The sequence below is a fragment of the Leopardus geoffroyi genome, chromosome E3, assembly GCF_018350155.1.
Source record: "Leopardus geoffroyi isolate Oge1 chromosome E3, O.geoffroyi_Oge1_pat1.0, whole genome shotgun sequence".
Taxonomy (NCBI): Eukaryota; Metazoa; Chordata; class Mammalia; order Carnivora; family Felidae; genus Leopardus; species Leopardus geoffroyi.
The window spans coordinates 1,575,494-1,589,360 of record NC_059340.1 but is presented as its reverse complement, the minus strand read 5'-3'; the positions used below and the strand labels follow the sequence as shown (position 1 = coordinate 1,589,360).

Below are 13,867 nucleotides of genomic sequence, written 5' to 3'. Positions count from 1 at the left end.
GTTGAAACTAACAACGTAAATGCATCAAAGGATGCTGTTAAGGAAGTGAAAAGTCAGCGCACAGAATGGGAGCAGATATTTGCAAATCACGTATTTGGTGAGGATCTGGCACCCGGGAGGCATCAGGAATTCTCACAGCTCAGCACCCCAAAGACGGGCAACTGGGCTTGAAAACGGACAGGGGCCTGAATAGACATTCCTGCAGAGACGACACGAAGGGACGTGGGAAGGTGCATCGCTAATCTCTAGGGGAACGGAGGCGAGGACAGCGGGGGTCAGTTACCCAGAGAACAGCAGGGGTTGGCGAAGGAGGTACGGTGGCCGGAACTGTTGGTATAATGTGGTGCGGGCGACGTGGAAGCAGTGTGCCTGGAACAGAGCAGCAGCGTTCAGGGCAGGTAGAGGCAGGAAGCGGCCCACGCGTCCTTCAGCAGGTAGATGGACTAAAATAAAGCGCCGCATCTGGACTTGGGAATATCATTCAGCCTTGAAAAGGAAGGGAATTCTGGTACAGGCTACGGTGTGGATGCTCTGTGGGATGAGCCAGACCAGAAGGAGCAGACACCGTGTGATTCCATTAGTATGAGGTCCCGGGGGTCACGTCATCAAACCCTTGGGCACAGTGGGGCCAGGGGTCCGTGTGTAATGGGGACAGAGTCTCAGTGTGGAGAGACAGAACCTTCTGGAAACAGATGGTGAGAACGGCTGCACAGTAGCGTGAATGTGCTCGGTGCCCCTGAGCTGTTCACTTAGAAATGGTTAAAGTTTTATGTCGTGTATATTTTGCCGCAAAAACAAATGGCGAAAGACTTACGTAGACATTTGTACAAACGTCCAGCAGTCTCGTGAAGAGCACTGAAACAGCAGTGAGGCCCCGCTTCCCCCCGCCGGGATGGCGAGGAAGACGACCGTATAGCATTCGTAACAGTAAACCGGTCATGTACCGTTGCACACAGGGTCCTTGTGGTATTAACGTAAAAAAGTAATAATAATAACGAACGCTAACAAGCGTTGGTGGAGGCTGTGGGGAAACCGAGCCCGCACAGATGCCATAGTGAGATGCTGCGGTGTGGCGGGACTCGGTCACCCGAGTCCTCGGAGGGGTGAAAGTGGCATCCTGTCCGTCCAGCGTGGCCGCCCTAGGTGTGTGCCCAGGGGATTGGAGACGCTAAGCATTACTGCTCACGGAAGCCGGGGAGTGGGCCGAAGACAGACAGCACAGGTAAGCCGTCGGTGCGGCATTCCTCGGGGGCGAGGCACGGACGCACCTGGTACGGACAGACGGGACGGACCTCGGACATGTGGTGCTCGTCTGGAGACAGGAGAGGCAGAGACGGCGCCCCCCGTCGGGGTCCCCGAACGCGGACCGTCCACACCCGGTGAATCCTCACACACGTAGGAGATTAGTGGGTGCTGTGGGGAGTGGGACTTCTGTTTGGGGTGAAGAGTCTTTTCGAATTCGTGTTCTGTTTGGGCCCTGTCGTCAATGTACTGAAAACCACTGAATTGTTCAGTTTAACGTGGTTAAAACGGTGAATTTTATCCCAATGAGAAGCGAGTCAGTTATTCAACAGATGGTTTTGTCATGTGAATGCCTGCGAAAGCGAGTGAGGCTCGCTGGGAAGACGCTCCCCTTCTGTGCAAGTGGGGTGGGTGGGGACCCCCTGCGTGTGGCCGGTCATTGGCCAGGGCGTTTGGGGCCTCTGGTGTGGGCTCTGTGCGGGGGGAGACAAGACCACGCGTCGGGACCTCGGGGCCACGTCGGGCAGGTCCCCTCCTCGAGGTCACGCCCTCGGTCCCTGTTTGCCGGCTCCTTCCTTCCTGCCCTGATGGCACTCTCAGTGGCCTGGTGTGGGGTTGTGAGGTGAACTGCCCGCTGCACGGCAGGAGTGAGCAGCAGCATCCCCACCCCTGGGCGCCCCTCGCTGTGGCTCTGGAGGCTGGCCTCTCTACTGTGCCCTGACGACGGGCTCCCCGGGTGTCGCCCCTGCCCTCTGGGTGTTGTGGGCGAACCGACCCCCCCCCCCCCGCCCCCGCCCCGAGAACTGCGGTGACTGTCCGTCCTCATGGTCGGCCTGGCTCCCGTTCTGCTGGAATTTGAGAAAAGAAAAAGTGTTTGTAATCGCAGCGGGCCTTTATTTTTCTACGCTCTGTTCAGACACTTCCAGACTTTTGCTCTCAAGTCTTCTCGTCCGGTGTCGGGATTACTGCTGAGTGCCCAGCACACTGCCCCGTTACCCCGCCGCCCTCGCCGGCACCGTTCCTTCAGACCCGCCTGGGGCGGGCCGGCTGCAAGGTGACCCACAGTGATCACCTGGAAGTTTGGAAAGGCCTGTGTGTCGGCGAGTGGGTTCCTGTCTGAAGACCCCAACAAGGACGGGCTTCCGTGGCCCCCAGTCCCGTGCTGGCACGCTCCGGAGCCACGATGCGGGTGGTCGTCCGGGCGCGCCTGGGGACCCCACGCCGCCGGCCTGCCCTGGGGGCCCTTCCGCCCCGCCCAGCACCCCTCCCGCGGTGGGGCGGGGCCGTGCTCCCACGGTCCGACAGGCACTGGCCCTTCCTTCTAAAGGTCATCTCTGTCTTAGTTGTTAAAGTTCAGGAGGAAATAAACTGCTTAGAGCTGGCATTTCTCAAGTGTCAGCTCCCCGGGCCCTGGAGCCTGGGTAGGGAGGAGGTAGATTAACAAGCGAGCTGCTGTGTTGACACGGAGACAGCCGGGCAGACGCTTCCCTGTCTTGGCTCCGCGAAGAAATCGTAGAAGAGAAAGTAATGATGTTGTAAAAGCTCGTTTTCTCTTCTCGTTTCTCTTATTTGGCACGGGAAATGCGGAGATGTTTATTAGTGGGGCGCCGGCCCTCAGAGAGCTTGTCGGTCTCGGGCACCTGGGTGTCACCGGGCGTGCCCGTGTGCGGCCCTGGGCCCTTCATCCTTGACGGGGGAGCTCCTGCCCGGTGGGGAGACAGCGGCCCCACCCCCCCACCCCCCCGCCCGAGGGTGCCACACCTAACTGGGTATTGACTTGTGCTTTCGGTCGAGGACAGCAAAATCGATGGGAAAGCAAACGGGCAGGATGGGCTTTATTAATCAGGCACTGCCGGGCAGCTGGAAGGCGGCCGCTCCGCTCCTGGGCGCGTGGCTATCGATCGCCGGCTCGTCGGGAGCCTCGGCTTCGGAGCTGCCAGGGGGCTGCTGGCCGACGCCGGGGAGGGAGGTGGGCGAGAGTCTGCCGGCTCGTCCGCTGCCTCCCGTCCCGCCTCGGCTGGGCCTCTATTGGCCTCCGGCCCCCACAGACCCAGAGGAGGCCGGCGGGAGCCCCTCCCAGGGTGGCCGCACTCTCCCCCGCCAGGCTTCCCGCCTTCCCCAGCGTCAGTCCCCGGGGAGGCGGGGGCACACAGAGCCCCTGGGAAGGTGGGACCTCGTGCCCACGTAGCCCGACGTCAGAGCTGCCCCGGACACATCTGGAGCGGTCGCCGTCACACGGCGGGGCACAGTGGCCGTGGCTTTGGACTGGAGCCGCTCGGGTCCTTTTCGGAGGAGAGAGTTTGGGGGAGAGTCTTACAGGAAGGTGTGGAAGCGAGTGAGCGGGTGCCCAGTGATGAGTGAGGGGATGCCCCGGGGGTCGTCTCGGCAGGAAGGAGCGCAGCGCACACGGAGCTTGGGGCCAGCCGGGCCAGCAGCTGCGCTGGTGGGGAGCGCCTCGGGGGCGGCCTTCATCGCTGCTCACCTACAGCCTCGTGCTTTCCAAACCATAAACCCAGGGCGGTGAGTGGCCACCGGTGTCTGCGGAGGGCCAGTCGGTGAACGGCTCCCTCTGCCCGTTTGGGCCACAGACAGCACGTGGGTGAGCAGGTGTGGCTGTGTTGTGACAAAGCCTGATTTTCCAGAGGCAGGTGTCGATGGTAGTTGAGCGCGGGGGTAGGAGCAGGGATGAGGCCCGGCCCCCTGGCCTGCTCGCCGTGGGACTCCTGCGTCTCCGGGCACTGTGCATGGGCCCTCGTCCTCGGGGACGCTGGGGCTGGGTGACCTCACGCACATGGAAGCCTTCCCCAGGCCGGAGAGGCCAGAGCCAGGCGTCTCTGTGGCACTTGGGATGCAGCCCCGTGCTGCCCGACCGTGGGCTTGCTCTAATTACCTGTCCCCCATCGTTCTCCTCGGGCCGGTGGCCTTGCCAGCTGGAGCTCCAGGGTGCGGGGCACCGGGGTGGGTGGTGAGCTCGTTCCGCCGTGTGCCTGGTACCCTGGCCCTGAGGGACGCAGAGCTCGCCTCGCTTGGCCTCCCCACCCCCGTGAACTGGGGGCAGCCCTTCCTGTGCGTTTACACGTCGGCAGCTGATGGGCTCCATCACCTCGCTCACTGTGGTTGGGATCGAACTGAAACCTCAAGGGCAATTTTCCTTCTTGTGTCTCCGGGTCAGTCGAGCGTTCCCGGCGTGGCCTCCACGTGGGACGCACGGAAGCTCGCTCGGTTGGGGACTCCGACTGGACGAGACGCCAGGAGCGGCAGGCTCGTGCGAGCGGCGCCCTGGGAAGTGTGGCTGGAGGCTGGGCTGCAGCCCCTGGCCTGCTCGTCCGTGGCTCCTCTGAGCGGGTCCGTTACGGCCTTTGCTTTCTTTGTTCTCTGGTTTCCTTTCTGCTGTTTGGTTTCTTTTTATTTTTCAGAGAAATGTGTATGACGCTTGGAGACACTTAGGATAGGAATTTGATGGCACACACAGCCCGCCGCGTGCGTGCCCGGCCCGGGCACTGAGGGGCGCCGGGCGGAGGCTCACTGCCGCCTCGCCGAGGCAGCCCCCTCGGTGAGTCTGAGCAGGACCGGCAGACTCTGTCGTCTGCTCCCTGCCTTCTCCCCTGCACGTGGCATGACCGCTGGGGCCTGTGGTTGCATTTCCGTCCCCAAGTCCCGCCCTTGCTGTGCCGGTCAGGGCTGGCCACGGCCGCGTGGTGGGAGGGCGCCCACGTGCAGACGGGGCTCCGGGTCTGAGTAGGAGCCCGGCTGGCTCGCCACGCCCCAGCTGTGTGACCCCTGCCCACTCACCAGGGGCGCAGGGGCCCGACTGTGGCAGCACCCTTCCGTCTCTGATTCTTGAGGTCCGGCAAAGACCAGGCGTGCGTGCCGGGCCCGTGGCACGCTGGGTAGCCTGTCCGCTCAGGAGACAGGTCCCGGAGTTCCCACTTCTGCGGAGACCCTGGCTGTCACCTCCTCTGCTCTTGCCACTCGTCCCACGTGGGGTAACGTGGTGTGCGTCTCAGCCAGGGGTCTGCGGAGGAGGTCTCCCAGGCACCTGCAAGGCCACACCCCTGCTTGTCCGCCCCAGCTGAACGCGGGGGGCAGGTGTGCCCGAGTGCCCCTGCCCCTGTGAAGGCAGGGACACGGCAGGGGATCTCACACTTGCTTTGCACTTCGCACATGTGTCTCATTAGATTCCCTGTGGCCCGTGAGGCAGGGCAGAGATCAGTGGCTTCCTTCTTATCTGTGGGGAAACGGGAGGTCAGGCTCGGAGCTCCCGACCAGTCAGACGCCGAATGGGGCCATTCCGGGCTTACTGCATCTCTCCAGCCGGGGGACTCCGGGGCCACGTCTCTGCGTCTCTCTCGGAAGCCCCCGTTAGCGTCCCGCCCCGGCGAGTGCGCTGGGGCCGGCCGTGGGCGGTGCTCTGTGCTGGCTTCCAGGCCCGTGGCCCATGGTTGCCTCTGGGAGAGTTTCTGCAGCCGGTACCCGTGCACCTCTGTGAGTTCATCGTCGCCCTCCCGAGCTGCCGCGCAGCCCCCTGCCAGGTCCCCACAGGCGCGGCCGCACCAAGGGTGCGCAGGGCTTGGGGCGCTCTCCTGCGGGGCGGTTCTGCGGGGGCATTCGTGAACGTGCACGGTGCTCCTTTCCACAGCCCGTCCCTGTCTTCTGCTGGATGAGCCAGCTTCTAGAATGTTTGACCTCTCAACATTCCCTGCTGAGCCTCGGTGGAACCAACACCTTGGCCGCCTCCCCCTGGTGTGTCTGCAGCCCCCGCCAGGCCCTGTGCACTCTGGGGCCAGGCCTGTGTGTGCCCGTCCATCCTGGCTCGGCATGGGTGCCCGAATGCCCCAGACAGAAAACAGGCTCACTTGCTGGATGGCGGTTTGGCCTGAGCTGCGGCCCCGTGGGGTGCACGGGGCCTCGTGCAGTGAGCCGCTCAGGGCCCGAATTTACGATCTGTAAACTGGAAAAGCTTAGAGAGCATATGTGTTAGTGGTTTGATCTGCACTCCTTGGAGCTTGTAGGAAGAGGATGCTTTAGAGATTTTGCAAAATCGTGAATAAAATCTTGTTAACGTTTTCTTAACTTTGCACAAAAGCGTACTTGCTAGAGACCAGCGTGCGCCTGCCGTCCTAGTTCACCCCCAGCAGGCTAGCTCGCGCTGCACTGCGTGCTCTCGGGCACGTAATCGCGCGCCTGCCTGCGAACGCCGGTCCAAGTGCGCTGGTTAAAGGTTTGTTTTGAGCTTGGGTCTGGCGACGGCCGTCGGCGTGTTTGCGCCCTCCCGTGTTCCTGGGCCCACAACGGGCGCGACGCTGCATGGGGAATGGTCGTCCCTCCTGGATGGACAGCACCACCCTGTCCGGGTCCTTCCCAGAGGCGCGTGGCCGGGAGAGCACCGGCCGCGGAGGCGCGGCTGCAGGGGTCGTGTGGGGCCGGAGCCGGCATCCGAGGTCGTCTCCGAGAAGGTCATTAAAACGTCTCCTGCCGCTTCAGAGTGAGCCGGGTCCTCTGTTCCTTGAAAGTAGGCGTCCTCAGGTGAGGGTGACGGGAGGGGCCGCAACACGGAGACGGTTCTCAGAAGCTGAGACCTCGTCTCCCTCGGCAGACGCCCGCTCGGGAAGGCATTGATCGATAGGCATGCCGGCTTCTCCTTCAAGCACTAAGCACTTCATTTTGAACCCCCAGAGGCTCGCGGAAATGCCAGTGACCCCAGAGTTCAACTTCAGCTTGGAAGGTAGTGGTTTAATGTTTTATGAGTATTCTCCTTTGCTTCCCAAGAAAGGCTGAGGTGGACCGGAGAGGACAGCCCGACGAGAAGGGTCAGCCGTCGGGCACTAGTGTCTCGCGTTGGGCCGCGGGCTCGTTGCGCATGTGGGGTCCCTCTGTGCCTTTCTGCTTGTGGGGGCGGGGCGGGGCAGTCTGCCGGCCGCTGACTTGAACAACTCACTTGGGGAACTTTGGCCAGGATTTGTGGAAACGTCAGGAAAGCGCGCTCCTCTGGGAGGCCGGCCCTTCTTGGTGCCTGAGGGCCTCGCTATCCCTCACCCTCTGTCCTGCGAGGCCAGGATCCCCGCCCCAGGGCTGGCCCCTTGAGTGTGTGGCTCACCGTTGCTCTGTCTCTGTGGAGTTTATATGCAGAAGTGTGTCTGTCCTGACTCCTTGTCCCCAACCCGTCCTTTCATCTCCTCTCCCCTCCCCTCCCCTCCCCTCCCCTCCCCTTCTTTCCTGCTGAATGGACGCCTACATGGGGAGGGGGGTCTGTACTTCCCATCTCCCAGAGCTGTGCCCTCGGCCCCCGAACCCTGCCCTGCGTGCGAGGCAGTGACACACCTGGGTGTTGGCTCCCTGACCGTCACGTGCCTGTTGCGGTGATTGAGTTGTGTGCGTGGACTCCCGCCCCTTTGCCCCACGCTCTCCTTTGCGGGGGTGGGGCGCTCCAGCAGCACCCCGCACACGTCTGACCTGGTAGGTTGGATAGCACCCGCCTTTTCCCTTGCTGCTTCCCGCGGCGGCTGCTCCGTGACATCAGGGCTCTCTCTTCTCATCTCAGCTCCAGCGTGACAGGCAGCGACAACGACCTTTCATGCCACATTCTCTCGGTTGACATGAGCCACATGGTTTCTGTGCCCCATCGACGCACAGCCCCGCGAGGTCGGGCTCATGCTGGTCCCTGCGTTTGAGAACGGCCGGGTGCCTCCGGGCTACCGATGGTCCTGGACAAGCCTCTGTGGAGCGCGCCCCCTGTGATGCCTTGAAGATGAGTGTGACTTGTACTTCCGTGTCCGAAACGCTTGAGCGCGGACGAAGCCTGCAGGGCCAGCAGCCCTGAGTATGGAGCGAGTCCCTTGGCCAAGGGCAAGGGCTGGGGATACGCTCAGCTGCTCGCCCAATGCTGACTCTGCAGGGTCATGTGTCCTCTGCCCTGTTCCTTCCGGAACATCCTGGTTCCCTGGAAGGCATCTCACCATTGGGACAGGCAGGTTCTCTTTGTTTTTGCCTGCTTGCTTGCTTTTTCTTTCTTTCTTTCTTTCTTTCTTTCTTTCTTTCTTTCTTTCTTTCTTTCTTTCTTTCTTTCTCTCTATGTGTATTTATTTATTTATTTTTGAGATAGCGCGAGCTGGGGAGGGACAGAGAGAGGCGGGGGGACAGAGGATCCGAAGCAGACTCCACGCTGTCAGCACAGAGCCCAAGTCAGGGCTCAAATCCATGACCGTGAGATCATGACCTGAGCCAAAGTCGGACACCTAACCGACTGAGCCCCCCAGGTGCCCCTGAGGCAGGTTCCTTTTCTGACTGCCAGCCTGGGCCCCGTTGCCTTCCCATTGCCTCTCGGCCGATGCGATGTGTCTGTGATATCCAGGACTGGGCAGTGGGCCCCACCAGGTACTGGGGGCTGCAGCCCTCTCGTGATTTAAGGGGGGATTTAAGCACGCGGAGCTGGCAGCCAGCAGACTAACACGTGGGCGTCCTGTGCCCCGGCTTGCCTCTTGGCTGCTACCCGCTCTTGCTGGGGAACTTTCTGGTTTGACCCCCTCATGGATGTGTGGGCATCATGCTCCTACATGGGGGGACCCGGGGCTTCTCAGACTCCCCCAAGGCCGTCCCCACCAAGCCTGTGCTCAGGGCGGCTTGTCCGTGGCTCCTTGTCCCTGAGCGTGGCTGGACGGCGGCTCGGCCTGGCGTGTATGAGCGAGGGGCCACTGCTGGTCTTGTAGTTAACGTTGCCGGTTGTCGGAACGCTGTTTCAAGGCACTCGTGAGCTCCCACCTGGGTCCCGCGGATCTGGAGTTGATCTCAGTCCTCGATTAGTAACTTGGCCTATGCACAGCGTCAAGTTGAATCAGAACTGAAAATAGCCTCTTAACGGGCCGGTTTCAAATGACTCTTTTTACCTGTCTTTTGTCTTATTTCACGTCTTTGCGGAGCACCAAGAGGAGTCAGGTGCAGCCGGTCACTGTTCCCTTGAGCCCTTGAGCTACTGACGGGGGTTCCCGCGCTGGGCCGGCCCAGCCTCCTACCCGCTCCCTCTGTGACTCATGCGCACGCTCAGACTGAACTACGAGATGAGAGCAGAAACCGCACGCTCGTGCGGGAGGGAAGTGGGCTTGGCGCACGTCGCCTCCGAAGACAGCGTCCACCGCCGTCCCCGGGAAGTGAGGTTTCCTTCAGGTCGTGGGGTCAAAGCAGAAAGGACGCGGTGGGAGGCCAGGTGTGACGTGAGCCCACGGGCGCCCTCCCCGGCGTGGCCCCGGCTCACCGTGCCGCCTGCGTGAGCGCCACGTGCGTCAGCTCTCAGCACATCCTGAAGACACCGTGTTTCTGCATTTCCTTCGGAAGAGGCGCCTCCCGGCCCCGCAGGGTCCGGGGACGCCTCCCCTCGCGGCCCCTCCCCTGGTCATCGTCCCCTCCGTCAGGCCGCGGGGACGGCCACCCTGCGTGCAGAATCGCGAGGCTGCGTGGTCTCGGGAGTCAGGGCTTGTCCACGAGCGCTGGGTGCCGGCTGCCGTTTGCTGTTTAGGAACAGGTCAGGAGCAGAGGGCGGCCCCGGGCAGGACTGAGGGGCTGAGCGCGTTTTGGGGCACAGGCCGGGCTCTGAAGGTGCTTTGGGGCTGGGCCAGGGAGTCGGGTGTTAGCCTGTGGGTGGTTAGGAGCCCGGAGCCCTGACCTGGGCCCCCCTGCTGTCATCTGCCCCCTGAAGGGACGACTTGCATGGGGCTCCCGTGGGACCCACGGGCAAGGTCTGCGTGCCGGGGGTCTGGCCTGTCGGGGGGAGGGGGAGCCGTTGTGGGGCACCCTGGCCGTTGTCGGAGCCCCGCTGGCGTCCGGCGGGGCAGCGCTGGGGGAGCGGGCCCCACCTCCGGGTGGCGGGGGCTCCCCCACACCCGCGGCACATCTGGCTGCTGTGATCCGGATGGAAGTGCTTGCCGGTAATTTAGCTCATTCAGAAGTGCCGTCTCCCCGGAGCGCTGCGCTGCTGACAATTTTTCCCATTGTGTGTGGGGTTGAGTCCCCCCCTCCCCCCTCTGCCTGCCGTGTTCTGGGATCACCCTGGGTGTCTCTTTGAAATCCAGAAACTCCTGAAAAGCTCTAAGTAGCTATTCACGAGTAAGGAAATGGCAGCATGCCGGTTGCACGTGCGGCTCTATTTTGGGACCTACGTGACGGGCTCGTCCTGGTGCCGGGGGGCCGTGGCGGGGGCGCCATCCTGCGGGCCAGGCCTCACTGCTCTGCCCTGTCTCCTTTCCCCGCAGCGCCCGTGGGCTGGAGAAGGTCCGGCAGCAGCTCCAGGAGGAGGTCCGCCAGGCCAGCAGCCAGCTGCTGGAGGAGAGGAAGAGGCGGGAGACACAGGAGGCCCTGGCCCGGAGACTCCAGAAGCGGGTCCTGCTGCTGACGAAGGTACGGGGCCGGGCGGGGGCCCGCCGTCCCGGCCTCTGCTCCCCTGGCCGGGGGCCGCCAGCCCGTCCATACCACATCCAGGCTTCCCGAGATCGCTGCCAGCCCGAGGGCGGTTTTAACCGCAGTGAGGAGTGTCCAGCTCCTCCGGCCGTCGGGCTCGTGTGCGGCTGCCTGGGGTCCCCTCAGAAGGTGTCCGCCTCCCTGCGGAGTCGGGGCTTCGTCAGGCTGTGCCTCCGTCCCGCGATGCTCGCAGGGTTCTTGAATCACAGCAAAGACTTCTCCAGACCCCGGAGGTCCCACTGGGACTTGGAGGGCCCAGGTGTGGGTCCCCTTCTGGACGGCCGTCCGGCGACCTAGCACTCCCGGTGAGGGGCGGGGCGGCCGGGGCCGCACGCTGACCCGGGGTCACCCCTTCCCTGGGCCACGGGCGAGAGCAGCCTTCCCCTCCTTCGGTGGCCAGATCCCGGTGGGTCTGTGGCCCGTGGTTTGGACTGAGAACTCTCACGGGGGCCGAGATGCACTGGGCCTCGTGTGTGGGGCGGGCTCTCTCTGACCGTCCTGTGCCTGCAGAGCTTCCCATGTTGGCTGGACGGAGCCGCTGGAGCACGGATCAGGGTTTTCTGTGGGACGGCATCATTTAAATGCTGCTGTGAATGCTGAAGTTTCAGAAGACGGGGAGGAGAGAACCTGCATCTGTCCCCACACGCCCTCCAGGCACGGACAGGGTGTCCAGCTCGCTGGACAAAAACCCCTCCCGCCTGCGCCCGACCCGGCCTCGTGTGGGCCGCGCGGGCCAGTGTCAGGCCACGATGGCCCAGATTGTTTCTAATGAAAACCGAGGCTCTTTGGCTCTGGGGCCACGTGGTTATGAAGGTTTTAGGGGATAAGTCGTATTTCAGCTGCTAAGCGCCCGCCATTTTGTGGCTTCTCCAGCACGTTCCTTGCCGTGCCGTGGTGTCCCTCGAGAGCCTTGGCATCCCTCAGGGCCCTGGGTCCAGGGCTTCCCAGGTCAGGCTCAGCCGAGCTCTGCACACAGGCCCTGGGTACCACCCCTGTCATCCTGGCTCTGCAGGCGGCCACCCCCGCAGCCTGGGCTGCCTCTGGCAGAGACGAGGACACGGTCCCGTGGCCTTGGTGCTTGTGGACGGTTACGGGCAGGGGTTTGGAGCCGCCTTCTCGTGCCCCCACCTCCTCCCTCCCTTCCCCAGCACGTACTGCGTGCCGCCAGGTCACCTGCACAGGTTCTGGGTCACGGCCCTTCTAGTGCCTGTAGTCTAGCCGGACGGGCAGGAGGGACACGCGCGCACATGCCAACCGTGATGGGATTTTCGTGGGAGCGGAAGCCGCCGCTGAGCCGCGGCCCGAGGGCTCGGTTTGAGAGGGGCACTCGCAGAATTTGGCTCCGTGGAAGACGGGGGGATGGGCAGGAACGCGGGCAGAGGGAGCTGGGGCAGGAGGCACAGCCGCCGGGAGGGCACGTCCACGGCACAGCTGCCTCGGCACGTCAGGGCTGCGTGGGCTGTCTGCGCCTGACTTGCTGTGAGCGAGAGGCCAGGACGGGCTGCGGTCCATGACGTGGGAAGCACGGGCTTTTCCGGGGTGACGGGCAGGGGACCTTAACCTGTGACCTTGGGGAAGGCGCTCGGTCCCTCTGCGTCCCCATTTTCCCATCCCCGGGACGAGCAGCGGTGCCGTGCACCGAAGCGGCCCCGGGTGCCCGCCAGACGGGCTCCGCGGGGACAGCGCTCGCGAGAGTCACAGGGAGGAGACGGAGTGGAAGTTCCCGAGGCACGTCCACCCGGGCCCGCCGCACCCTCCAGCACGCCCCCGCCCGGCACCCACCCAGAGGAAGGGAATCCGGTGCGTGGCGCGGACGTCTGCACTCCCCTGGCGCAGCATCGCTCATGGCCACGCGGCCCCGGTGCCCGTCAGCGCTGGGCGGGGGAAGGAGGCGCCGGGTAGGTGCCCGACGGGTTATCGTTGAGCCACGGGAGAGAAGGAAACCCCGCCCGTGTGTGACACCACGGGCGGGCCTGGAGGACACCGCCGAGCGACACGACACAGCGAATCTTCGGACACGGGGAGCAGGTTGGTGGCTGCCAGAGACAGGCTGGATGTGGACGAAATGGGGGTGGGGGGGGCACGAGGGACGGACCTCCAGACGCGATACGAGTTCTAAAGGGAAAACATGAGCCACGGGTGCAGAGCATCCCCTCTTTGTGGGGGGCCCCGGGTCACCCGTGCCGTGGGAAAGCAGCCCCCCATCCTGGACCGGGGTGCCCTGCGCGTGAGGCCGTGTGAGAGTGCTGTCGCACGTGGGCAGTGGAACGTGCGGCCGTCTTAGGAAAGGAGGCTTCGCGAGGGTTCGTGGAGGGCGTCCGGGGTGAGGCTGGTTGGGCAGGTCGGCGGTCACCCTGGTGGAGCTTTGCCGGTGGTGGGTGCGTGTGGCTCATTCCGTCCTCCTCCAGGGCCTCGTGAACGGCGGGCCGCCGGTGGCCTGAGCCGTGGGGCACGGCCTGGAGCGCCCTGTCTGCCGCCTACCCGTCCCGCATGTGCACCGCTCAGAACCACAGCTGGGGCCCGGTGTCCCGCCTGGATGTGCGCACGGGCTGCGTCTCTGTTCCCCGTCGGTCCGGAAGGCACCTTCTCCAACCCTCCCCTGGGGACGGCCCCTTCTTACCCCAGGCTCCCGTGGCGCCTTGGCCACAGGGTGTTGTGGCTGGTCCAGCGGTCTTAGCGGGGAGCCTATGACTGCCGCTGTGCGTGCAGGGGGGCGTGTGGAGCTCCATCTTCGGGGCTGTCTGGCCAGTGTCGTGGCGAGCTCTCGCGGCTTCCGTCCCGTTTCGTGTCCACCTGGGTGGGTGACTGCTGTTCCCGTGGGGCTTGCTGATGGGGTCTTACTTGATTTCAAACCATTCGTGTTTTTATTTTTAATAAAACTTATTTTCTGGAATAGTCTGTGATTTAGACCAAAACGGTCTTGGAACGGTCGTCACTGCTCAGGGACCAGGCCTGACCAGGGCCGTTGACTGAAGTCTGTGCCGTCCTCCTGTTTGCTTCATTGCCCCTCAGCCCTTTCTCTGTCTTGGACCCCCCCACGGTGAGTCGTCACCTCTCCTCGGGCCATGACAGTTCTCGGACTCCTTGCGTGGACGAGTCCACCGCCAGGAGTGCGGCGCGGGCGTCCCGTGGCAGGTGCTGGACGGGGGTATGTCCGAGGCTTTCCTCCCAGGCCCCC

The 13,867-nt window shown here is 63.6% G+C and overlaps 1 protein-coding gene across 9 annotated transcripts in view; it reads left to right on the top strand.

Annotated features, from left to right (window-relative positions):
• The window catches only part of MAD1L1 (mitotic arrest deficient 1 like 1), a 324,285-nt gene that overhangs the window by 112,070 nt on the left and 198,348 nt on the right, over positions 1-13,867 (top strand). For 8 of the 9 annotated variants that reach the window (XM_045462002.1, XM_045462008.1, XM_045462007.1 and 5 more), the window contains one exon: positions 10,485-10,629. The exons of the other annotated variant lie outside the window; for it this stretch is intronic. In XM_045462002.1, the coding sequence (XP_045317958.1) occupies positions 10,485-10,629 (145 nt within the window). The remainder of the gene's footprint in view (positions 1-10,484; positions 10,630-13,867) is intronic. 9 annotated transcript variants of the gene reach the window in all.